We start from the raw sequence: 25,711 nt of genomic DNA on the forward strand, positions 1-25,711 counted from the left end.
TGAGGTGCTGCGGGGGTGGGGGATATGAGGGCCCTTCAGGCCCTCCCAGGCCCAGACAGGCTCAGACAGGGGCCTTAGATGTGGGCCTTCATGTTTGGGGTCGGTTTCCTCACCTGCCGGCTCTTGATACGGCAAGAAGAAGGTAGCTCAGGCAAATCTTGAGCCTTTTGTACCCGGCTCCATGGCAACCTTCAGAAGCACTCCAGTGCTGAGGAAGAGGGCGGCCATTTTAGAATGTTACAAAATGAAACGGGGTAAATGGAGCTGACAAGTGATGGCGGATGAGAAGAAGGCAAACTAATTAAAGTTGCGGCATGCTGTTTTGGCGGATCAACACCCAAGTTGGAAAATGATAAGAAAGTACCGCTGATCGTGCTCACTCCCACCAAAGATTATCTGTTGGTAATTGTCCTCAGCTCTCCGGTGGGGGAAAGCGGGGAGGAGGCAGCGACCACCGCGCTGAAGATGAGCATGTGTTTATCTCTTACTTAAGCATTTATCTCTTGTTTTTGACTCACTGGGCATTGTTTCCAGGGATACTCTCTAAAGCGTGAGAAATGTCGGCTTCTGTCAATGATTGTGTTCTGTTTTCCTTGACGATTTTTGGTTTAGTTCTGAGTTCAACGTTCTTTTTCTCTTCCTGAGTTTACTCACTATTCAGTATCTGATCGGTACTCTGGACGCATGCAGCCTCCGGTGAGTTGAATATAAAAATAAATAAATGTACAAATTGAATTGGCTTGCGATGAAACAAGGCTGTGGGATCAGGGATTTCCTGATGGATTATAAGAAATAAGAATTGTCTGTTTTTAATTCATGATGCTAGCGGTACCCGCAATCTAAGTGGTTATTATTTTTCCTTAAGCCCAGCAGACCCTGGATAGGATGTCCCTGTATCTATTGGCTCCAGGCGCTGCTGGTTGCTATGATCTGGACTCTGCATGATGATTCAAATGTGCAGAGAACAGACTTTTGACCACCTCAGGTTAATGGGGAAGGTCACATGCTCTGAGCCAAAGGATCGCGCTCGTCTTAACCAACCACAACAAGGGACTGTTTATCAGCGCCGGATATTGTCACAGGGGTGGCGGCCGTATGCCCCTCACCTGAGGAGGATGCGAGCGGAAATACGTAGGAGCTGCCATGTTTTACCTGGAAATAGTCCACCAGGTGACACCTTATGGACATGGACATAGAGGGTAGATTAATCCCTTGAGACAATGACCATTATTGTTCTAAAGAAGATTGGAACAGTGTGTCAGGAGCACTGTTATGTGCCCATTGATGTTTCAGCATCGAGAGCCTGTAACAGATTTAAGGACCGGGTTAGGACGGCAAAGCAGGTTAGTTACGTAGGCATGGGTTAATGCTAGGATGTTGTCCGTTTGTCTTGCAAGCCAAATGTAATAAACCATTTTGCTCAATTGATTGTTCGAAATTAAGATTATAATTTCCTAAAGTTCACAGACACTCTCTTTGTCTTTCACTTTGATGTCTTTAGGTTTCCTCTACTGATTTTGTCTAACTGTATTTCCTGCATCTCTTTGTTTTCACTATACATATGTGTTGCATTCATCTGTTCATATTGGTTCGCCTCTTCTCTTCACAATGTTGTGTATATCTCTCATCTGCCTTCCTACTACTTGTAGTGTAATTTTCTTCCCTATACAGGACAGCAAGACTTGTCCTTGGCCTCAAGCCCAGGGATCGTATCTCTCCAGGACTGAAATCTCTGCACTGGCTCCCAGTTGCAGCAAGGATTAAGTTCAAAACCCTCTGCCTTGTCCACAAGGCCTTCTGGGGCCTGGGACTTCAATACCTTCAATTCTCTCTTCCTAAATATCTTCCCTCCCGAGCTCTACACTCATCCGCCTCCAACCCCCTCAGGGTCAGTCGCTTCTCCAAGCAGCAAGTTGGTGGTAGATCTCTTTCTTCTGCTGGGGCCTCCCTCTGGAACTTGAGGAGAACCATCTCCGGTTCCGGAAGCATCTCAAGACCTTCCTCTTTGCTTGTGCTTTCTCTCCTCCTCTCCCCTGCTAACCCCCTGGCTGAAACTGCACTGGTTACCTGTATACCCTCTGATATCGGGCCCAGGTCCCCTCCTCGCCAGTTGCACGCCTGCACTGCCCCCCTGGCAAACCTTGCACTCAGGGACTGTTTCTGTATGCCTACAGCCCTTACTAGCACTTGACCCCTGGTGGCTGCACTTACCTTTGCACTTGCCACTAGCTGGCCACACTTTATTTATTGTCTTTATTATTATTATTTATTGTCTTTATTATTTCACTGTAATCCTTTGTATTGCACTGCCCCCTCCCCTTTCCCCCCACACTTTTCCCTTTCCCCCCACCCCTGCACTTGCGCAATCTCAATGTCACCTGGCCTAGTAGGATTGTTGTCTGTCTTCCCTCTGTTTCCCCTCCCTTGTCTATCCTATATCAGGTGTAAGGAGTCCATTCAGTCATTGTATTAGTCTATCATTGTAGCCTGTGTAGTTTTGCCACATGCAAAAAGCAAGACTGTAATCAACCTACTTCAGATATCATCTTCATTTATGCATTGTAAGCTTCTGTCTCCACTAGTATTCTTTAACCGCCAACAAATCATGCAGTGTAGACTTTTTTTACACATAAGAATCCATCTCTGCTTTCCTGTGGACTTAAATCCCCTTTTCTCCCCATTCTTTCACTGATTTTTCTTTCTTCCACTGTGTAATATTTGATCTCACTGTGATAGAAGTCAGTTCCTCTCCCTCTGTCACTTTTGTTCCCAGTCTCCACAGTGGCTCTCCTGATCTCACTTATTTCTCTTTTTAGGTGCATGTTTCAGGGTTATCTCCTGTATTAATGGCCTAAGACTATCTGCCTTTATGATATCCTGTCCCTTCCTTCTCTCCTTGTTGCCTCATGATTTTTGTCTTTGCTGTGATGCCACTTGTTCACTTCAATCTATCGCTCGCTGTCTTGTTTTCTTGATGTACTTATCCTCATACTGTTCCCCTATACCACATGGGGGTGCGGGCTGTTCATCTATGCTCTTTTAACTAGGTGCTCCTCTCTTTTTCATCCTCATTGAGTGTTCTCAATGCCCCTCCCCCCAACTTCCTCCCATTTATCTTTTGCAGTTTCAAAGCCTTAGGCATCTCATTAGTGCTTCATTTATGTGTATGTCTTCCCATTCTCTTTCTCAAGATGCTCTCTTTTTAACATGTGGTTTCTATGTCGTTCTTTTTTCATAGCACCTCACTTCAGCTTTCCCTTTTCACTATATGCCCTCTACTTATGGCACCAGCTATCACAACCCACCAAAATACTATGTTTTGGGTTCTTTTGCGCTTTGATTAGTAGGGGGAAAGTGTGGCATGCACTGACAGGAGATGAAGATAATGTAGGTTGATCAGGGATCTCGCCCACACTCTCTTCCTACTATACCCTCAGTGTTAAGAATCTTCCTTCGCTTCTCCAACACTACACTCTGTCAGTTCTAGGTGAGCACACATTCACCATTGTTTGGTTGTCTGAAATGACATCCTGTCTGGTAACATCTAATGCACATTTCACTTACTTGAGGAATAAGTAGCACTGTGACTTCTTTCAGGCTTCTGGTTGTCCGCAAGACAGAGATCCTTGCTTTCTTTATCACGTAAGGAAAAGAGAGTGGTGGCAATGAGAGGCCCTGTCAAAACAAGAAATAAAAAAATAAATGATTTTGCTACAGATGCTTTTGTAATGGTGAGCTTTTACATGTGGCATAAGTTCAATAAAGAACTGAAATCGGCAATAACATGCTTAGTTACATTCCAGAAGTGCCTTTTATGGTCAATGTGAGCTTTTTCTCTGCATTCTAGGGAAGTGGACCTGGGAGTGACACGAGGGTCACCTTGTGACAAAACCTCAAGATCAAATCTGGTTCAATAATTGATTGAACAATGTCATGTTCAAAGTCACCTATATAGCACAAAAGAATGTTCCCATGGGGTTTGTTTTAAAACAATTAAATATATATATTTTTTATTGGACATTTGTAAGGTGCTTATACATCAAGGGGAATTGTGTTTAAAAGCACCTGCAGGGCAAAGGGAAGGGAACAAGGAAACCATGAGAATGGAATATGCAAATACAGAAAGAGCGGTTCAAATATGCCTTGTGAACATCTGGATTGTGCAAGTCAAGAGAGATAGAGGGGCTGGAGAAAGGGGTAAGTGCCAAGGAGATAGATGCAAGGCAACAGGTAAGTGTGAGAGCCGGTTGCGAAGGCAACAGATAAGTGCCAGGCAGTGACCACAGCACAGGCCAAGTGGTGCCCGAAGGCAAGTGCAGGGGGAGGGCGGATGCTGCGGGCGATCAGATAGACGTCCAGGACCCAGAAGGACACATAAGGGCCCGGGCCACCAATCACAGCTAATGTGGGGTTAGCACGGGAGGGAGAGAGGGAAATAGGAGGAAAAGGGAAAGTCTTGAGGTGTTTGCAGAACTTGAGGAGAACCGGCTCAAGACAGAGAGAAGGGGTAGGCTGTTGCAGAGGAGGGAGCCAGCTAAGGAGAGGGAGCAGCCGCCCGCTCTCTGCTTAGAGAAGTGCTTGACAAGCAAAGAGTTGGAGCCAGAGGATCGAAGAGATCTTGAAGGAGAGTATTTGGTGAGAGCAAGTTACAGATAGCGTGGCTCCAGGCCCCAGACAGCCTTATGGGTGATGCAGAGGGATTTAAATGTGATCCTTGCAGCAATCAGGAGCCAGTGGAGAGAATTTAGGGCTGGAGAGATATGGTCCCTGGGCTGCATGCCAAGGATATGTCTTGCAGCCCTATTCTGGATTAGCTGGAGGGGGCGGGTAGAAGAAGGGGGTAGATTAAGGAAGAGGCTGTTGCAGTAGTCCAGCCTGGAGAGTACCACAGCTCTGGTGACACTGAGCTTCTGGGGGAAAATGAGGAACGGGAGGATGCCTCCGAGGAGGTAGAGTTGGAAATGGGCCTTCTTGGCAAGGTCCAAGATGTGAGGAATGAAAGAGAGAGAGGAGTCGGAGATAACTACCAGGTTTCGGGTCTCAGAGGAAGGAGAGGGGGGGAGAGCCCATTGAGGGTGGCCAGAGTAAAGGGAGAAAGGAGGGAACAGGAGTCCCGATAGGAAGAATCTCAGTCTTGCTGGCATTGAGACAGAGGGCATTGGAGGTACACCAAGACTGGATAGCGGAAAGGCAGTCAGGAATGATAGAGGAGGTCAGGAGAGATGTGGAGGGTAGCCTGAAGAAGAGTTGGGTGTCTTCTGCATAACAATGGAAGTGTGGTGTTAACGCGGAAATAAGTTGAGAAAGAGGAGCGAGATAGATGTTAAAGAACCAGGGCGAAAGGATGGAACCCTGGGGAACTCCACAGGTATAGAGACGGGTGAGGAGAAAGAACCCAGGATAACCTGGGAGAGACTGTCAGTGAGGAAGGAGGTCAGCCAGTCTAGTGCCTGTTGCGAGATACAGAGGGTATCATGGAGCTGTTTTATGAGGATGGAGTGGTTGACCGTGTCAAATGCAGAGGATAGATCGAGTAGAATGAGAATGTGAGTTGGAGTCGAGAAACGCAAGCAAGTCTTCACAGGTGTTCAGGAGAGCAGTTTTCGTGCCTCTGGATGCTCAGAATCCAGGTTGATGATCGTGCAGGCAGCCAACAAACTCAGTATGCTGGGTAAGTTGGGGGAAGACCAACTTCTCGAGAAGTTCCCCAAGGAAGAGAGTGAGAGAGATGGGGCGGTAGTTAGCCGGACATGAGGGGTCGGCTGAAGGCTTTTTCATGAGGGGGCGCCCAAGAGGGTGCTCGAGGGAAGAGGGCAAAGATCCAGTGGCAAGAGAGTGATTGTAGGAGTCCGCGAGTGCAGTGGCAAGGGAGCCGATATTGACAATTATCATTTATATGATGTAGCGTAATAGGAACATTGTCATATGACGGAACTAAATGGCAGACGTAATTTTGCTCTCACAATTAGATAAAGGGAAGCATAGAGTGTGGTTAGGAAAAGATTGATATTGGAAAAACAATTTACCAAAACAGGTGTAAAAAAAAGGGGGTACAGTTTTACAAAACCTTAGTGAAGCATATAAACATATACATATTAATGGGTTCCTAAATGAGAAGAAGATAGAAAAAAGCAACTAAAGGTGTATAAAAATGGATTAGAAAAAAACAAATAATTTTCATGGATCATAAGGGTCTGAAGTTAATTACTTTTGAGATAATCAGAATCATAATCACTTCCACTAAAAGTAAAAGTCTGATATTCGTAATGTACAGGATCAGTGCTCAAGTGGAGATCCCTCATTGATTCGTTGACAAGCTCATTAGTTTAAAGTCCCCTAGCTGAACAGGTTGTGCTTACAGGAGATAGGATAAGGCTAGTGGTTAGGGTAAAGTAAGCATTAGAGTAAGTCTTAGAGTTGCAGTTAGGGAAAGGCAAAGGTTAGGATTAGAGCAAGTGTTTGGGTTAGGGCAAGTTGTAATTTGTGGCAATCTGGTGATGGGGTTAATTTTCAATTTATTTTGTACCAGCGGTACCAACCGGCGTTGCACGGGTCTGTAGCCGACATGCACGTGGGGTCTGCGACAGCCTTCTTTATATTTTATTGTGTCCTAACAGTCTATTTTTGAAAACTCTAAAAATCGGCAATCGCCTATATACTGATAGCACACCCCACTCCACCCCTGTGCAGGACAAATGAGTGGGGTTGGTCAAATTTCACTATCACCAGTACGTTGAATTTAAATTAGCGTTAAACACAGACAATATATTGGCTTATATTACACAACCCACCACGTCACTTGCATCTTTGATTACCACCATTGCAGAATATGGTAGACTAGCTGGGGTCAAGATTAATTTGAATAAAACAATGGCCTTTCCACTGACAGTTTTCCCCCCTCCTAACACACAGACATTAGCTTCCCATGGAGTGCAGTTTTGCTCTGATCGCATAAAGAACCTGGCTATCCATATTACCGCCTGCCTATGATGCAAATTTTCTGTCTAAATGGAACTCAATTAAAAGGGACCTTCTGGCTTGGTCCAAGATAATGTTGTCCTGGGCAGCATGCCTCAAGGCAATACAAATGAATGTGTTGCCATGGTTGCTGTTCATGTTCCAAGCCCTTCCTGTAGTGCGGCCACTGACGTTTTATCTCAAAGTCAAGAAAACGTTACTAGATTTCCTTTGGGTGGGGAAGAAACCACGAAAAGTATATAATACATTGACACTACCAAAAGGCGCTCGGGCCAGCTTCCCAGATTTGTATGAATTATAGGTTCTCCCAACTCCGGGTTTTGGTTGAGCACTTAAGGGAGAACAAGGTACTCCCATCTTTCTCTCTTTACCCATCAGGTCAAGCCGACCCCAGCACTGCCACCCACCTTCTCTGTCATCCAGCCCATAAAGCGTGTGTCAGCCGAGGCTTTCACCGCTAATTTCTCTCCTCCTACTACACCTTTGGCTGACTCACACTCTGACACAGCCCTTACCAACCTTCATCTCTCTATCTCTAACACTATTGATGTCCTTGGCCCTGTCATGAGGATCCGTCTGAAGCCCACATCCAAGTTCAACTCTTGGTACGATTCTGACCTTGCCACCCTTAAACGCAAGTGTAGGGTGGCTGAGAGTAAGAGGAGGGCATCAGGTGCATCTCAAAACAAACTGGCTTGCTGTCTGCTCCAACGACAGTACAGATGCTCTGTCCTCTCGAAGAACAGATCATACATCCAAGCCCTTATCTCTGTGGCCTCAAACAACTCGGCCGAACTTTTCAAAATCTGCAAGGAGCTGGACAATCCTGTTGCAGTCTCTACCACTCCTGTTCTCTCCCAGGCCCGCTGCACGGCTCTGGCTTCTCATTTCGCCACTAAAACTCAGGACATCCTGTCCACTCTCTCTTCCTCACCTCCTCTTCCACCCAGGGCTGTCACAGGGTGAGGTGAGGCCAGGGCAAAAAATTTGGTGAGGCCCCTTCATTTTTTGCACTTGGCCAGTGGCACTGTAAACAAGTGTGCATGTGTGCAAGTGCTATACTGGCTATCAGACTTTACGCTCTCTTTGCTAATTAAAGGCAGTGACTGTCTGGGATTATCAGCCCATGAGCACAAAGATGGCATCACAGATGGCATGGCATCACCAATGACATTATAGCTGACATAATGTATGACATCAAGGGGGACTTCTGAGTTAAGGTTGTTAACACTCCCAAATTGATAGGTTTTGTAGCATTAAATTGGTTCTCATTTTCTCCTGTCTTGCCGAGTCTTCCCCGGTAAGGGAAATCATTGGGGGTCTTTGTACCTGCATGTTCTTGACAATGAAGAGCGGTTCTTCCTGTATGCTGTTCTAAGGTAGATCTTCACAAGGCGCTGGAACCTACCGACTGTTTTGAGATTGGGAATCACATTGTGTTCCCTAGACTCCTGCCCATGGGGCAAGGTGGGTCAAAAAGGGACTCTCCCCATACCAACCCTGGGTCCAGATTTAAACTGCAGGTGGTACCAGCTCCTGGCTCCTTGGCTAGCCCCTTTTCCACATGACAGCGCATAAGCTTATAATGCCATGCCAACGTTAAATCACAACTAAACTGGAAGGCGCCTCCTGTCATACAACATTAAAGGATGAGAGTTAATTTTCCACACCCCTCAGCAACAGGTCATAGAGGGTTGTGACTGAAAATCCCACCACAGGCCACTGTAGATTGTTGAAGACCTCTGACGTCACGCATTCTGATTGGCACAATTACGTATGTGCCTGGGTGTGGAGGGAGAGCGCTAAAACATAGAATGGGGACCTCCGTACGTGTAGGATCTCTCAAAAATGCTCAACAAAACTAGTGCTTTGTGGTACTTATTTTCCCGTGCAAACATTTACACATAAGCTGAAAGAAAAGGTGGGGCGTTGGGTGATGAGCATGGGAGGAGGCGCAACATATAGCAACCATTTTTTATAGAGCCGACACTATATTTTTTAAAATGTGTCGCAATACAATAAATTCAAACTTTGCTAGCCAATGTTGCAAGTGAGCAAAGACCAAGTATTTTTTGTAAAGACTCCCAAAACCACATTTTGCCAAGAGCAGCGACAAAGGGCTATTGCTTTTCAGATAAACGTACTTGTCATCAAGTGCCCAAGTCGGCTTCACTCACATTTGCCAGAACCACACTGCACCAGGACATCTCTCATGGAGATCAAGCCCCCTACCCTAGCCCCCCACCAATCGCATCAGAGAGAGCCAACCACCATACTCTTTGAAGATCGCTGCAGCAAAAGCCATTAAGGACCCTGCAAGCCTACAACAGCCGGCACCGTCTTGCCAAAAGTCACACATAACAACACAGAATGGCCTAGACTGTGCAGACAAAGGTCGCCAACATCCAAGCAATATGCATATGCATGGTGTTTCATTTACACCAGCAAGCAGGGATGAAACCTGTTCATTTGGGGCCACAGATGTCAGGTTGGCAAGGCTGTGGTCTTTCTTTAACTGAAAGGGCTGACATGTTAAAAACAGTGGCTAAACGCAACTATGTTCCCCTTGCCACCGCACACTTCTACTTATCTTTCCCCCAACCTCTAGTTGGCGGCCCCCTGACCCCCCCAGGCCAATCTTCACACCCACTGGCCATGTTTCGTGTCCCCTGGAGCAGAGGCGCAAAATAGCTGGAAACAGCCAAACACATGCGAAAATGAAACATGCATGGCGAAACTGACCTTTCACACCCTATTTAGGAAACATATCCCCGCCTAGCACGTTTACATCCTGAGACACAAACGGCCATACAGACCTCACACTAAAAACAAACCCTTTTTTTAACAGGGAATTAAGTTTACTACCTATAAAAGGTGAAGTCTACGAAAACTGAAAATGCCAACATGAAAGTAAAAATATTGTGCCCAAATAACATATTCTCCTTATACAAAGCCCATTCAACCACAAGTTAATACTTTGTCAATACACTACAATAATTCTAGACTTCAATTAGTTAAGGAGCGCACACATCAGCCGTCCTTCCCCCGACACCACCAAAATTCCAACCAGTTACCTGGAAGTTGCGTGCATATCTGCGCAGCAGGCGCACAACGCACTGTACCACTACCTCACCCGCCTCACGCTCGATTCCTTGCCAGCTTGGATCACGCTTTTGAAGTCATGATATATGTATGCATGCATATGCCATTGATTGACAGTGCAGCACCGAGCACCTCTGGTCCCACCGTTTCACTCTAGAAGGCAGAAGAGGCTACTGCATGCACTGAAAGAGCCGCTTGCCTGGCAGGCTCAATTCCACGCTCCTCATGAACACAATCCCATAACCTCCTGCTTGCATTGTCTCCCTTCGGCCATGTCTGCAGCTCTTGATAATATTAATTTAGCATTTTCTCTAAAGACCGGTTGCATTGTTAATTGAGGGGAATTGCAAAAGGAAGAATATTGCTATTGCATTGGCTGACCTCGCCGACCTTCCAAATTAGTTAATTAAAGCTGCAAGATTGCAAACATGTGTGATGTGCCCAAGTACTAAGTAGCCGAGTTCTTCTGAGAAGAATAGGTAGGGGCACCTTACCTGCTGATGTACTTGACATCCTCAGCACTGTCTGTAGGTGCTGATGTGCTCGTCCACGAGGACCAGGCCACAACTCCGGCACACAGATACAATGTGGCGCTAGTCCACTCCAGAGGGTATCTGCTCCAGAGTCCTGGTCCTCACGGCTTCAAAGTCACTTCACTTTGTCAGTCTCCACCGCCTGCGTGTCTGCTGGGCTGCTAGCAGCAAGGTCCAATGTGAGCGAGAAGGAACTGGCTTGGTTGGCTTTCGCCTTTCGGAAGTTCTTATGGCGCCGTGAGCAATTGGTTGGTAACATCATGTGAAATCATGGCGGGGCACTGGGAGACTGTTACATTGTGCAGTCACGACGGCGCCACCTGCCCAGTGCCCACTCTATCCCTGTGGGCCATGGCCCCCCGCCCACCACCCCATGCTGTGTGTGTTGCACTTGCATGTAAACATGTTTAAACTTCTATTTTCTCTGCTGCTGCTGCAGTAGCAAATCTGCAAATAGCATCTGACCTCGCACTCAAAATCTCATCCAGCCCCAGGCGGCCGCGAGGCCCCCCTGAGCGCGAGGCCTGGGGCAGTTTGCCCCCACCCCCTGCACCTTCCTCGTGATGGCCCTGCTACCACCCCTGGCCCTTGTCTGCCGTTTCTTCTCCTCCTTTCCCCTGTTCACACCCAACAATGTTTCTTGACAAGTCCGATCTATGAAAGTCTTGTCAAAGTAGGTTCTCCCCTGCTCATCCAGAACCATCAAGGACCATTTCGACACCCTTGCTCCAGCATTGGCCGATTTCTGCAATCACTCTTTTACCACTGGAACCTTCCCTGCCCCCCCTTAAGCACTCCCTTGTGCACCCCTTCTTAAGAAGCCCTCAGCCGATCCTTCCTTTCCGGCAAACTATCGCCCAATCTCCATCACTCCTTTCCTGGACAAACTCCTGAAAAAGCTTGTCATCTCCAAGCTTAATCTGCATACTGAATCTGTAGGTTGTCTACATGACCACCAGTTTGGCTTCAGAGCTGCCAGAAGCACGGAAACTGCCCCGTGAACACCTGTGAAGACTTGCTCTATAATCTTGACTCTAACCTTCCTTATGTCCTCATTCTCCTTGATCTATTCTCTGCTTTGGACACTGTCAACCACGCCATCCTGCTCAATCGCCTCCGTGACAACTTCGGTATCTCTGATCTGGCCCTGGCCTGGTTGACCTCCTTTCTCACTGACCGACCCTCCTAGGTCCAATTTAGGTCTTTCCCCTCTTCCATCTCTCTCTCTACTTGTGGTTTTCCACAATGGTCTACCCTTTCTCCCTGGTTTTTGAACCACTACCTGGCACCTCTTGCCACTGCACCTCTACATTCTGCTCTAACTTTCAATGTAATGCGGGTGACACCCAGCTCTCCTTCAGGCTCCCGTCAGTCACCTCTGCTCCTTCTCTCTTACCAGACTGTCTGGCTGCAATTCAGGAATGGTGTGCCACCAATGATCTCTGCCTTAATGCCAGTAAGACTGAGATCCTCCTCATCGGGACACCTCTCCCTCCTTTCCACTCTCCCTCTGGCCGCCCACCCAGGGCCCTCTTCTTGCTCCTTCCTGTGGGGCTAAGACCCTAGGTGTCATCTTAGATTCCACCATGTCCTTCTCTCCTCACATCTCTGCCTTTCTCACTTTCCCCCAGAATCTCACTGTCTCCAGAGCCCTGGTCCTCTCTAGGCTGGACTACTGCAACAGCCTCTTTCTAAATGTGCCTGCCTCTACCCTTCGACCTTTACAACTTATCCAGAACAGGACTGCAAGACTTGTCCTTGGCCTCAAGCCCAGGGATCGTATCTCTCTAGCTCTGAAATCTCTCCACTAGCTCCCTATGGCTGCAAGGATCAAGTTCAAGACCCTTTGCATCGTCCACAAGGCTTTCTGGGGCCTGGGACTGCCCTACCTCAACATCTTCCTTTTCGAGCCCTCTGCTCATCTACCTCCATCTCTCTGAGGGTCAGCCGCTTCTCCAAACAGAGAGTGGGGCGTAGATCTCTTTCCTCTGCTGGTGTCTCCCTCTGAAAGAGCCTCCCTGCCTCTCTCAAACTTGAGCAGAACCACCTCTGGTTATGGAAGCAACTCAAGCCCTTCCTTTCCGCTCCCGCTTTCTCTCTCCCTCTCCCTTGCTGATGTCCATGACTGCTCCACACACTGGTCACCTGGCCACACACTGGTCCAGGCTCCTGCATGTCCAGTTGCCCTTGCACTGCCTCCGGGCCACTCTAGCACTTATTATCTGCAACCCTACAGTCCCCTGCCTCTCTGCACTTATGAGCCACCTTCCGGCAGCACTTATGAGTTACCTACACTTTTCCCTCCCTCCCCCTGGCACTTGTCCCCCTCCGTCCCCCCGCACTTGCACGATCTGAATGACACAAGGCCTAGTAAGATCATTGTTTTGTCCTCCTTCTGTCCCCCCTCCTTGTCTTGTCGCGCCTAGAAACACTTGTGTACAGGCGCGTTATAAATGACTTATTGGAGGGGGCGCTGTTGCGCCGAAACAAGATGTCCGCCTGAGTTTACAGCTCCGGACTGCGAGAGCACATACCATCCGTTTTTCACCTCGCTAGTGCAGCTGATTCACCCAACCCTGAGACATCCGTGAGATAAGCCTACAGGCTGCGATTGTTCCAACTTTGGAAGTCGGAGACCCCCTATGAGACCCGCATTGAGTCGCCAGCTGTGCGCCGTGGTGAACTGCTGATCCGCCCTGTGCCAGAGCCCCGTGAGGCTCGGATCGCCGGTGCTGGCTGACACCCCGGCGCAGGCGGCCTGCGAGGGGGAGGGGCACTGAGCCGCGCATGATGGGCCGTGCGGCCGCGCAGCCTGCCTGGACACCCGGCGCTCTTTCTCCTGGATTGCACCCGTGCTGGCTGGTGGCGAGGACCTGAGACCGCCTGCTTCCATGCTCCGGGTCGGAGCCTCCCGAGACCTGAACCGTTGTGGCTGACTCCACGCGCCACCAAACGCCTGCTCGTCTCCCTCGCTCCCCTTCCAGCGGCTCTCTGTGTACAGCTCCACGAAGGTAAGGAGGCCGGGGAGCAGGGAGCAAGTCGCCTTCCCCCGTCACTTGGGACCCAACTACTGCGGCCACCGGCCTGCGCTACTTTCTTCCCTGCTGAGGAGCGGACCCTCTCGAGGCGTGCGTCCTCCATTGTCTGCGGCGGCATGGGCTACAAACTTCGCAGACGCCCTGTGGAGGCTGCCGTGTTCCCGAGGCCCGCACCATCTGGATCACATTTGAGGCCTCCCCCCCTCCACCCCAACCTACCGCATACATAGAAGTCCTCCGGCAGGACCAACGTGGGAATCTGTTGTCACGCCCCCCCCCCTACTCTCCTCAGAGAGCCCGGAACTGCGCGCTGCAGCCTTGTCACTGGGGTGGCCCTGCAGGCACCCCCCTCTGTAAGCCCTCATGACTAGTGGGCCTGTGGACTCACCTTGAGCACATGCACAAATTCAATCCTTTCCTCCCAGCTCAAGCATACTTGGTGGTTTGAGGTGCCGCCGGGACTGTTCCGCTGCCGCTTCCCACCCCCGCTGATGTTACCACTAGCGATTCCTGCACATCGTGGAAACACGGGCATGGCTTGGTAGGTGGGCTTGAAGCTTACCCTGACTCCAAATCGGCCACATACCCACTGGCGCCAAGAGCCGGACAGTCATAAACCCAGGTACTCTTAGTCTGGGACCACTACCTGGGGGGTTGCATCACCCCCAAGCATCTATAGCTCATCCAAGTCTCTTGCACTCGATCCCGATTTCATCGCCTTGCGATCTCTGCCTTGTTGAGGACCCTTTGAGCAGCGGCGACCCTCTGATGCTGTTTCTGTGTTGGAGGCACCCCCTCAATACTGGGTATCCGCCAGTCCGCCAAACCCAACCCTGAGAACTTTCTATCGCACTCCGCTTGGCACTTACCATACGCCTACTTGTCGGATGTGGAGCCTCCCTGGGCTCTAACACGTATTCCACGCTACACCGAACCAGCGGTATTATACCACCGATACCCTAAACCCCGCCAACTCCGCCCTAAGGGGTTTACATACACCGCAGTCACCGCCGGGGCAGATCCTGTCCACCTGAGGGCACGCAAATCACTTGAATCGCTGATGCAGAGCATGACCTAGCTGTAACCTTGACACAGTCCTACAGTCCCGGAAACCTACACACTACAGCCCCAGGTGTCTCTGTACTGCGGTCGGAGCCAGAGGAGTCTCTCTACCTCTGTACACCTACTTTTATTCTGGACCCCGATCCCCAAACCCGAACTTCGCCATGACCAAGGGAGCTGGTACTGGGAAAAAACAAAGCTCATTGAATATGTTTACTAAAACACCTTCCAAACCCGCCCCTGATGGTCCCGAGGAACAACCTTCCGCCTCTGCTCCACTGACTTCTGAGGACTCACAGAAGATGCTGGAATACATACGTGATGGCTTTACCACACTCCATACTACACTGGACGATATGAATGGGACAATCTCCTCCATAAAAGCCCATATCGAAAGGACTGATGGTAGAGTCGCTGAGGTTGAAACTAGACTGGGAGTCGCTGAAGATGACCTGGGCTCGCTACATGCTGCAGTATCCACGCTTACCAACCGGGTGGCAGCGGTGGAAAAGAAAAATGACGATCTTGAATCCCGCTCGAGGTGGAACAACTTGCACATTATTGGAATTCCCGAGGACAATATCACTGAGCCCATGGAGGACTATGTGGAACGCATCCTCATGACACTTCTAGACGCCCCTAAACTCTCCTCACAGTTTGCCATCGAAAGAGCACACCGAGCCCTGACCGCAAAGCCTAAGCCAGGTGCTCCGCCACGGCCCATTATTGCCAGAATCCTAAATTTCAGGGACCGGGATGCCCTCCTGTGGGCGGCCAGGATCAAAGGGGAACTTCTCCTTGGAGCGAACAGAATCCACCTCTATCCGGACTACTCTGTGGCGGTATAACGAGAGCGCCAATCATTCACAGCTGTGAAGAGGAGACTTCGTGACCTGGAAGTCAAGTACTCCATGCTATTCCCCACAAAACTTTGTATCGAACATTCCAACAAAACTTTCTTTTTCACGATCCTTGAGGAGGCCTCTAAGTTCCTCGACGAGCACTTCCCCGGCTGACCCACGACTGCCACGGACCCAGCCTGTCATGATACCAAATATATTACTTTAAATCAATGATGGTCCGCCTCTAGCCCCGTTCACGTTGCTTCATGCCATGCGCATCGCCTCCGGTTGTGCACCTGGCTCCTCTGTTTGCCGCTTTGCTCCTCTATTCTCCTGGCTCTACTGCAGGAGCGGGTTCTTGCTATGTTTGCATTTTAGTAGTACCTTACAATTGCATCAGTTTTGTGGTTTGCTCTGCTTAGGCCAGTCTCCCCTACTGCAGACCTGTTGTAGTTGGAATGTTTATAATTGAGATGTCTCAGGACTGGAGGCTCCGGAAATGCATGAACATGATGCTACAGTCCACCGTTCTCCACCATAATCCTCCACACAGGTACCCTGAACTGAACACACTTGTTACTCTACTGTACTTACTTGCCCTCGTACAGTCCATCGCACAATGGCTAGGACTGCTAACAGCCCCCTCAGGCGCTGATGCCGAGTTGTTTGTTGATGCTTTGTTGTGGGTTGGGTTTCGTCCCTCTGTTTGGGGGAGGGATGTGGATGGGGGAGGGAGGAGGGAACGTTGCAGTTAAAAAAAGTTTTGACAGCCACCGGAGGCGCCACACGCGCCACAGCGTAACACCTTACATTTGCAGTCATGAGGCCATGTACATTCAGACCGTACATATTCCACTTACTAGTAACCCCTTCACAGTAAATCAAGCACTACCCCCCGAGTAATGGCTAACTCCGACTTAACCTTTATGAGCTGGAACATACGGGGATTAGGCAACTACAAAAAGATGCAACAGATTCAACTTTATGCTGAGCGCCATGGAGTCAAAATCCTATGTCTACAGGAAACCCACGCTCGTTCTGAGCAATGCGAGCGTTTCGCCAAACAATGGGGACCCCAGAGGTACTATACCAATTATTCCACCCAAAGCCGTGGCACCCTCACCTTAATACACAAAAGCCTGAAATACCTGTCACCACTCCCACATAGATCCACTTGGCAGATATGTGTTAATCACTGGCACTTTACAACGCCAAGAGGTGGTCATTCTGAATATATATGGCCCCAATGTGGACGACCCCGATTTCTATCTACACTTGGCCACTCTACTTGAAAGCTACCCCCTGATCCCCGTTTTATGGGGCAGGGATTTTAATACTATACTGGATGTTACCCTAGATAGGTCGGGCTCTAGACCTCGCCAACTGTCTAAAGCAGCATATACTGTTCTTACCACACTTCCCCGACTTGCACTGGTGGATGTCTGACGTCTGATGAACCCTGATTCTCGTACATACTCCTTTTACTCCTCGGTACATGATTCCCATTCTAGAATAGACAGATGGCTCGTTACAGACATGTTGGTCCGATGCCTATCTCACCTGGCTATTCTCCCCAGGACACTATCAGACCATTCACCGGTGATTATCGCCCTGAACTGGGGACCGGAGGCCAACAAAACCAGGCAGTGGAGGATGAGTTCTCATTCACTTCTCGACCAGGTCTTCGCCTCCGAGCTGGAATCCTCCATTGAGGAATATTTCGTGATCAACACAAACTCTGTGTCAACACAAGCTGTGATCTGGGAATCCTTCAAGGCACACACTAGAGGGATTGCCATCTCCAAAAGCTGCGGAATCCTGAGGGGCATCCGCGCCGATATTGCCGTTAGCGAATTGGCCCTTGCTGTCCACGAATCCCAATATGCTTCAGATCACTCCCCAGCCACCCTGGCGGCACTCGGTGCGGAGCTGGACAGGTTCCGTGCCCTTGCTGATCGCGAGGTTAAGTTCTTGGACTCCCCTCAGTCGGTGAGGAAATACGGGGAAGGAGAGCGGCCTGGTCGAATGCTGGCTAGATTATTGCGCCGTGAACTTTGTGCCCCCAACATCCCGGCCATAACTAGGCCCGATGGCTCACTTGCCACCTCCCCACAGGACATCAACTCTGAGTCCCTCTCGTTCTACACTTCCTTATATTCGGAGGCTGACGGTCCCCAGGTCCCTGAAATCGATTCTTACCTAGATAATCTTCCCATCTCTGTCCTCTCAGCTGACGCAAGCAGCTTTCTTGAGAGACCCCTCACGTTGCAGGAACTTGTCGAAGCCATTGAGTCACTGTCATCTGGGAAGGCCCCTGGCCCCGATGGGCTCCCCATGGACTTCTATAAACAATACAAATCTCACCTAGCACCACACCTACTGGCCCTATGGGAGGAATCATGCGACAGAGGAATACTACCCCCGTGTCTCCGTGAGGCACTGATTACAGTGCTCCTCAAACCTGGCAAACCCCCCACTCAGTGCGGTTCATACCGACCACTTTCGCTGATGAACAGTGATGTCAAAATATATGCGAAACTGCTAGCCAATCGCCTAGCTCCGTACATGCCCCACATCATCCACCCTGACCAGTCACGATTTGTCCCTGGAAGATCCACTTCCCTAAATCTGAGAAGGCTCTTCAATGTGATCAGTAGGATCACTCCGGCTACACAGGCGGTCGTGGCCACGCTGGACATGCAGAAGGCATTTGACTCGGTCTCGTGGAAATATCTATGGCGAGTCCTTGAGAAATGCAAGTTCGGCCCCAACTTCTGATCCTGGATTAAGCTGCTCTACACCGCTCCATCGGCCAGAGTCCGCACGGAAGACAGATGCTCTGTCCCCTTCCAGATATCCAGAGGCACACGCCAGGGATGCCCCTTCTCCCCACTCATCTTCGCCATAGCCATGGAGCCCTTTGCTGACATGGTTCGGAAATCACACTCGCAAAGGGGATTGCGCACTGCCGGCCAATCTGATACAGTTTCCCTCTATGCTGATGATGACCTCCTATACATTCGTTCCCCCGAAACCAACCTCACTCCCATACATTTGTTCCCCAGAAACCAACCTCGCTCCCATACTGACTGATGTAGCCCATTTTGGAAACATCTATGGTTTGATAGTAAACTGTTCCAAGTCTACCTTATTCCCACTCACAGATTTAACGCAACCCCCACGGACCTCCATGGGTTCAACTGGTCTCCGTCTAGCTTCACCTACCTGGGGGTGGTGGTCTCCCGACACACAGCGCAACTACGCGTCGACAATTACCAGAGCTACCTCACTAATCTGGCGACAAAAACCTCTCACTGGACTAGGCTCCCCATCTCACCTGCAGGCAGAATTGGAATACTTAAAATGGTTGTATTACCCCAATTGCTCTATCGATTCACCAATCTGCCTGTGTGGCCCGGGGATACTTTCTTCCAAACACTGCGCTCCCTCAGCAACACCTTCCTCTGGCACTCGGGCACGGTCCACCTCAAACTGTCCACGCTGACCGCCCCCAAAGCGCTGGGCGGATTCAACGCACTGGATTTTCTCAGGTACTGGGTGGTAGCCCAATCTCAATTCGCTGCACACTGGTTCAACACCATCGACCCCCCCCCACATGTTCGCCTGGAGAAGCTAACAGTCAGTGACCGAGTGATTGGATCTCTGATACTCAAGCCGATCCCCCCTGACTCAGACTCTGCAGACCCTGTCGCTAGCACATCCTTGGCACTGGCCAATCTCTGGGCAATGGTCGACACTCCTCATCCATTTCACGGGGATCTGTCATTATGGAACTTCCTTCCCGATATTCCACACATTCCACGTTCAGTAGTGTCTCACTGGTAGGACGCCGGCTTTCTGATGCTCCGCGATTCATTTGAACAAGGAAACTTTATTGAGTGGCCTGACCTCCCCCTTTCACTCAAACGTCTACCCTCGGTGTGGCTACAATACTCTTCACTCCGAGAGAGTCTCAGATCCAGGTACCCTGATTTCCCTGCCCTCCCGCCTGACGAGCCTATAGTTGGTGAGCTTTGTTCCTATCTCTCCTTTAGGGGTAACGTGTCGAGACTTTATTCCCTACTACAGACTAGAGCAGCCCCCCCTTCACCAAGCTGAGGCGCAGTTGAGGGAGGGACCTTGGGGTTGAAATTACTGACGAGAGATGGTCTTGAATGTGTGCTCGAACCCATGAGGTGTCCTACAACACCAAATTTAAACTAATCCAATTCAAGGTTCTGCACAGGTTCCACCACACACCTATGAGACTTCATCGCATGTTCCACGCCACCCCTTCTGCATGCCCCAGGTGCGGCAACGATCAAGCCTCCTATATCCATATGTTATGGGACTGTCCCCGCCTAACCCAATTTTGGCTGGATATCTGCTCCACACTATCTGACATCCTGGAACACACTATCGCCCCCACCCCACTGCACTGCTTGTTCCATGACCTCCCTCAATTGCCCCGCGATTCTAAGAAACTAGCAGGCCTATGCATGCTGTTGGCAGTTTGTTGCATATTACTAAGCTGGCTCCGCCCCAGGGCACCTACCTACACGCAGTGGTTCAGATCAGTCATATGGGCTCACGACACTGAGCAGTCCTGGAATGCAATGCAACACCCACATTCCAGGCCGAGGGACATCTGGCGTAGATTCCGAGAATATATGACCGCCATGGCTTCCCCATCAAACTCTTCGCCCTCCTCTCCGGTGGGATCCCCGTTGATGCACGCCCATTTTGGTACAGTGGGGTGCACTTTGTATATTGCCTGTTTTCAATATTGCTTCAGTCTACTCATTGGGCCTCATTCCGAGTCCGGCGGTAATGGAAAAACAATGGCGGTAAAGTAATACCGACATCCTTTTCCGCCGTGGACTATTCCGACCCATCACACCGTAATTACCGCCGCCGTAAAGTACGACAGCGTAAATAGCGGACCAGTGTCGTGCGCCCGAGACACCACGTCGGAAATAACGCTAAGGCGTTAACCAGTGCTGATCCCAAGTAAAGCGGACACGGTAAAAACGGGCTCCACAAGGGCGCAAAGTACCTTAACGCCATGGCGTAATTACCGGCATCGTAGAGAAGGTGTTAACAACCCTGAACAGTGCCAGAAAGAGGAACAGGTGCACCCAATCAGCACAGGTGGAGTCCATAGAGTCAGGCACAGCACAAAAGGAGCACACCCACACACCACACCCCCTCCCACACCAAGATGATACCAATTCTCGCAGCATTCATGGAGCTGGAGGCCCTGCTTGCAAGGCAGCAACTACGACAACATCAACAACAGCAACCACAGCAACCACAGCCCCCACCACAGAGGATACCCAGGAGGAGAAGGAGGCAGAGACAGGCCCAGCATGCCCTACCGGTGCAGCCACCATTACCACGCCGTCAGCCCCCAATTCCACGCATCAGACCCACCCCCTTCAACCTCACACCAGAGCAGATACACACCCTGTACCGGCTTGACCGGGACACCATAACCACCATAGTGGCCCTGATACATAACGACATAGTGAGCCTAATAGAAATCAGCACTGCCATCCCCCCTCTACTAAAGGTAGTGTCTGTGCTCCACTTCCTTGCCACAGGGACCTACCAGCATACAGTGGGGCACATGCATGGCATTTCACAGCCCATATTTTCCCGGATACTCAACCAAGTGCTCGATGCCCTCCTCAAGCACAGAAGGGACTACATATGCCTCCCCCGGACTCCCCAGGAGACATATGATACCAAAGCTGCCTTCCATGCACTTGCAGGCATGCCAAATTGCATAGGTGCCATTGACTGCACCCACGTAGAATTGGTGGTTCCCCATGCCATGGAGGTGCCGTATGGCAACCGCAAGCAATATCACTCCATCAACGTCCAGATGGTGTGTAATGCCAGTAAAGCCATCACACAATGCAATGCAATGCCCGATACCCCGGATCAACTCATGACTCCTTGGTCCTGCGGAACTCTACACTACCACGCTACATGGAGCGACATGCTGAACGACGTACCTGGCTGCTTGGTGAGTAACCGGAATGGGCCATGGCAGTCCATTGGGGCTGTGAGTAGGTTGTCAGCATACTCCACCCGGGTGGTAAAGGGGGGGGTAGAGAGATGCATACGGGTGGGACAGTCAACGCCATTGTACGATGTAATGGGGTGACTGTATCCTGGGACATGTGTGCATGGCCAGTGAACACCTGCTGCAATGTTAGATTAGCACAGTTCTCCACCATGATTGCACGAACACTTACCTTCATTCCACTCTCATGCAGGTGATGCTGGCTACCCATTGAAGCCGTGGCTCATGACCCCGGTCCGCAACCCACAAAACAGGCACGAGGAGGACTACAATAGATCTCATACCCGTACACGGGTGGTGATAGAGCAGACCTTCGGCCTTTTGAAGGCACGATTTCGTTGCCTCAGCCGGTCAGGTGGGGTCCTCATCTACAGCCACGAGAAGGTGGCCAAGATCACCATGGCATGTGCAATGCTGCACAACATGTGCATCCATCGGAACGTGCCACTGCCCCCTGACGTGGGTCTGCTACCACCAGATGAGGAGGAGGAGGAGGAGGAGGAGGAAGGAATGGCAGGACAGCATCACGGGGCCGATGCACAGGAGGGACGTCACGTGCGACAAGCATTGATTGACCAATATTTCTGAGTCACAAGTCAGCTGAGGGGGTGAGGATGACAGGACATTGGGCACTGGGTGTGGGGATACATGTACTACATGCACTGTGAGACATTAAAAGACACATGCACAATGATCAATGTCCACTCTGTTTTCCAGGATAGACCAAACTGTGTATTGTATAATCATGTGAAAACGTGTACAAATAATCATCCACCCTCACCCCCCTCACCCCCAACTCCCACGCACACCCTCCCCCCCTCCCCCCCAACTCCCACGCACACCCTCACCCCCCTCCCCCCCAACTCCCACGCACACCCTCACCCCCCTCACCCTCCCCCCACAACAGCCCCACAATGGTCCCATCAATACTACATAGGCCACATGTGTGTGGCTTCATAGTCAATGGGCACTCCCCGAGCCTGGGGTATCATTTTCGCATTGAGCGTTGTGACCTGCGGACCGGGCTGGTCTGCGTGGAGGAGCACTGGGAGGGTGGTTCCTCCTGCTGGGGCTGAGGTCTGGGGGTTGCTGCCTCCAGGGCATCAGCAATCCTGCCGAGCACCTCACAGAGCCGGTTTGTGCATGTAGTGATGACCTCGCCCAGAGCCTGCAGGTCATTGTGATGCACCAACCCTGATTCCCGGAGAAACTCCTCTATCATGGCCGTGAGGTTCTGGGAGTGCACAGCTTCTGCGGCCGATGTGAGGGATGTGGTTGGCAGGCTTGGTATTGGGCCTGCAGGCCTCTCAGGTGTTTCGGCAGGGGAAGTGGGCTGATGTGAGACAGGTGTTACCCCTTCGCCTGTGAGACCTGGCCCATCACTCGACCCGGAGTCGCTGTGTGCAACCTGGCTGTACGATGGTGACTCAGGGCTGTAGTCATTGGTCTCCTCCACGTTGACCACGGAATTGGATGTGGGGCTGTCTGGCACACTAAGGAGGCACATGGCAGCATTCTCCCCTGACATGCTGGATTCCTCAGGGTGCAGCGTGGGGCATGTTACCGGCGGAACTGCAGGCATGTCCAGGTGCGCGGGTGGGGGTTGTGTACCCTCCATGGGGGTTGCTGGAGCAGGTGGTGTAGTATGGGCCTTATGTCTGCCAGCAGGTATGCGCTGTACCCTGCCCCTGCCCCGGGAGGTACTTGGCCGGCAGCCTTCCTGCTCCTCACTTTCATGACCGCTACCTGTGGGGGGCAAGAGAGAGACAGCATGAGCAATGATCTGGGGGTCATCATGACTTCAAGCCTATGGTAACACATTGGGAGAGTAGCGTCTTGGTGACATTTGGTCGGTGAGTGAACTTGGCTTGGATGGTAAAAGCATACTGTAGGCGGGGTCAATCATGTTGGCGGAGTACTGTGGTGAGTGACATTGACCAGCTTTCTGTGTGGCATGGCCAATATGGGTGTCAGCCTTGCACCTGACATCATCCTGGGTCCCACTTGTTACGACATGATTGCAGCGGGAGGGGGGGATCTACGAAGCAAACATGATGTGACTCTTTGGCCGGCCCTTTGCGGTGAATTACATTAGGGATGCATGTACTGTTTAGACTCATGACACTCACCTGCATCAGCGGATGAGGGATCACCACAATCCATTTCGCCAACACCTTCGATGGCTTCTGTGCCCATCATCTCCGCACATGTTTCCTCCCAGGGCATCATTTTAATGGGTGAGCCTGGGCCTCCTCCTGTCTCCAGGGCCTGCTGACGGTTTGCTGAGAGGATGGCCCGCACCCTGAGACGGAGGTCATCCTAGCGTTTGCGGCAATGCGTTGTGCTGCGGGGGGTGTTCCCAACGGCGCTCACCCTCTGTGCGACCAACTCCCATATCTCCTTCTTTCTGAGGATGGTGGGCCTACGCATGTCGCTGCAGAATACGATATCTGCATGTTCATGCAGAGTGTCGACCAGGACCTGTAACTCATCCTGGGTGAATTTTTCTTTTCGGATGCGCGCAGCGCCCTTTTTCAGAACTTTAGGCATGATGCTGGTCTCTGAAGTATATTTGGTCGATCAGAGTCCTGTATGGAGTCCTGTATGTCCTGTATGGAGAGGATTGCAATGTATTGTGATTTTAAATATGGCCGCCGTGATGCTTCCCGTTCCTGTGCGATGACGTTATTTCCGTTTCCGGTTTTTAACGGTGGCCGTAATTTACGGTTAGCGTAAATTACGGTCTCCGCTATTTACGGATTCCATCGAAGGCGATGGTGTTAAATACGTCTAGGTTTATGGCGGTAAGGGGTTTGACGGGACCTTTTGCGCTATGCCGCAAGGGAGTTTACCGCCATGGCGGAATACTCGTGCACGCAAAGTCGGAATATGGTGGAAATAGCGCCTTCCAACCACATCGTACATGGTGTTTACGCCATGGCGGTAATATGTATTTCTTACCGCCATACTCGGAATGAGGCCCATTATGTTTTGCATGATGTGTATATTGCCTGTTGTTTTCTTAAGTATGGCGGCGTGTGGCTCCCTCTGTTTTTCTGGTAAGCTGTCAAATCAAATTAAAAAAAAGTTTAAAAAAAATAATAATAAATGACTTATTATATCATATCAAGGACAAACAGTGGATCGTTTTAGAGAATCTTCTCTTTGCCCTGGTCACTCTGGGAAAATGGCTCTGAGTCCCCTATAACCACATCCCCCGGAGAGTAAGGGAACACCCAGTCCTATCAGTATTGTGGCACCTCTGGAAGAGAATGAAGGACAGGACAGGAATAACGACCTAGCCGTCACCACTTAGCTATATTTGGGCCCTGCCATTGCGAGACGAGATAATAGATCCCGTTCGGTTTCAGTCATATTATGAAGCGGGCCTCACAAGCGCTGGTTAATTGTGGAAAGAAGCCTGCTTCCTCCAAAAAGCTGAGCTGGAAGTCGCCCTTGGGGAAGCTTAATCCCACTGTTGATGTATCTTCTGTTAAAGGTAGTCATGACAGACTCCTGTTGGGAGGAGACATTCTGGTGACCGTTGTCACATTTTGAGCAGATCCTAGACACCCAGGGACTTATTTCTGCACTATATACCACACGCGTGTTGCAGGATCATAAAGGGATACCCACTACCCAAAAGCAATGGTTTGATGCCCTTCAGCTTGGAGACGATCCAAATATATGGCAAAAGCTATACAAAGCGGTCTGGTCCTCAAGCATAGCAGTTCAGTATAAAATGCATGATAGCACGCTGCTATTTAGATGGCAGTTGACCCTCTCTCGATTATCTAAAATGTAACCTGGTGTTAGCCCCCTCTGCTGGAGAAATTGTGGGCAAATTTCAACGCAATGGCACATATGGCGGGAGTGCCCACTAGCTCAGGGTTATTGGAAGGAGGTCCTTAGATGGATCAGGGACATTGACGGAGTAGCAAGAGATTTGACTCCATTATTGGCGTTGTTTAGTCTTGATGTGCAAAGCGATTCATGCTTTTTGCTGGCCCACAGGCTGAGGAATCTGTTTTTGGCTGCAAGCGTGTGCGTCACCATGAATTGGAA

At 50.4% G+C, this 25,711-nt stretch overlaps 1 protein-coding gene across 12 annotated transcripts in view; it reads right to left on the reverse strand.

Moving 5' to 3' along the window:
- The window catches only part of LOC138567640 (zinc finger protein 391-like), a 954,911-nt gene that overhangs the window by 471,733 nt on the left and 457,467 nt on the right, over window positions 1-25,711 (reverse strand). For all 12 annotated transcript variants that reach the window (XM_069646091.1, XM_069646090.1, XM_069646086.1 and 9 more), the window contains exon 3: window positions 3,565-3,675. In XM_069646091.1, coding sequence (XP_069502192.1) covers window positions 3,565-3,675 — 111 coding nt within the window. The remainder of the gene's footprint in view (window positions 1-3,564; window positions 3,676-25,711) is intronic.

Source organism: Ambystoma mexicanum, chromosome 2p (genome assembly GCF_040938575.1).
Source record: "Ambystoma mexicanum isolate Mex_15411 chromosome 2p, UKY_AmexF1_1, whole genome shotgun sequence".
Taxonomy (NCBI): domain Eukaryota; kingdom Metazoa; phylum Chordata; class Amphibia; order Caudata; family Ambystomatidae; genus Ambystoma; species Ambystoma mexicanum.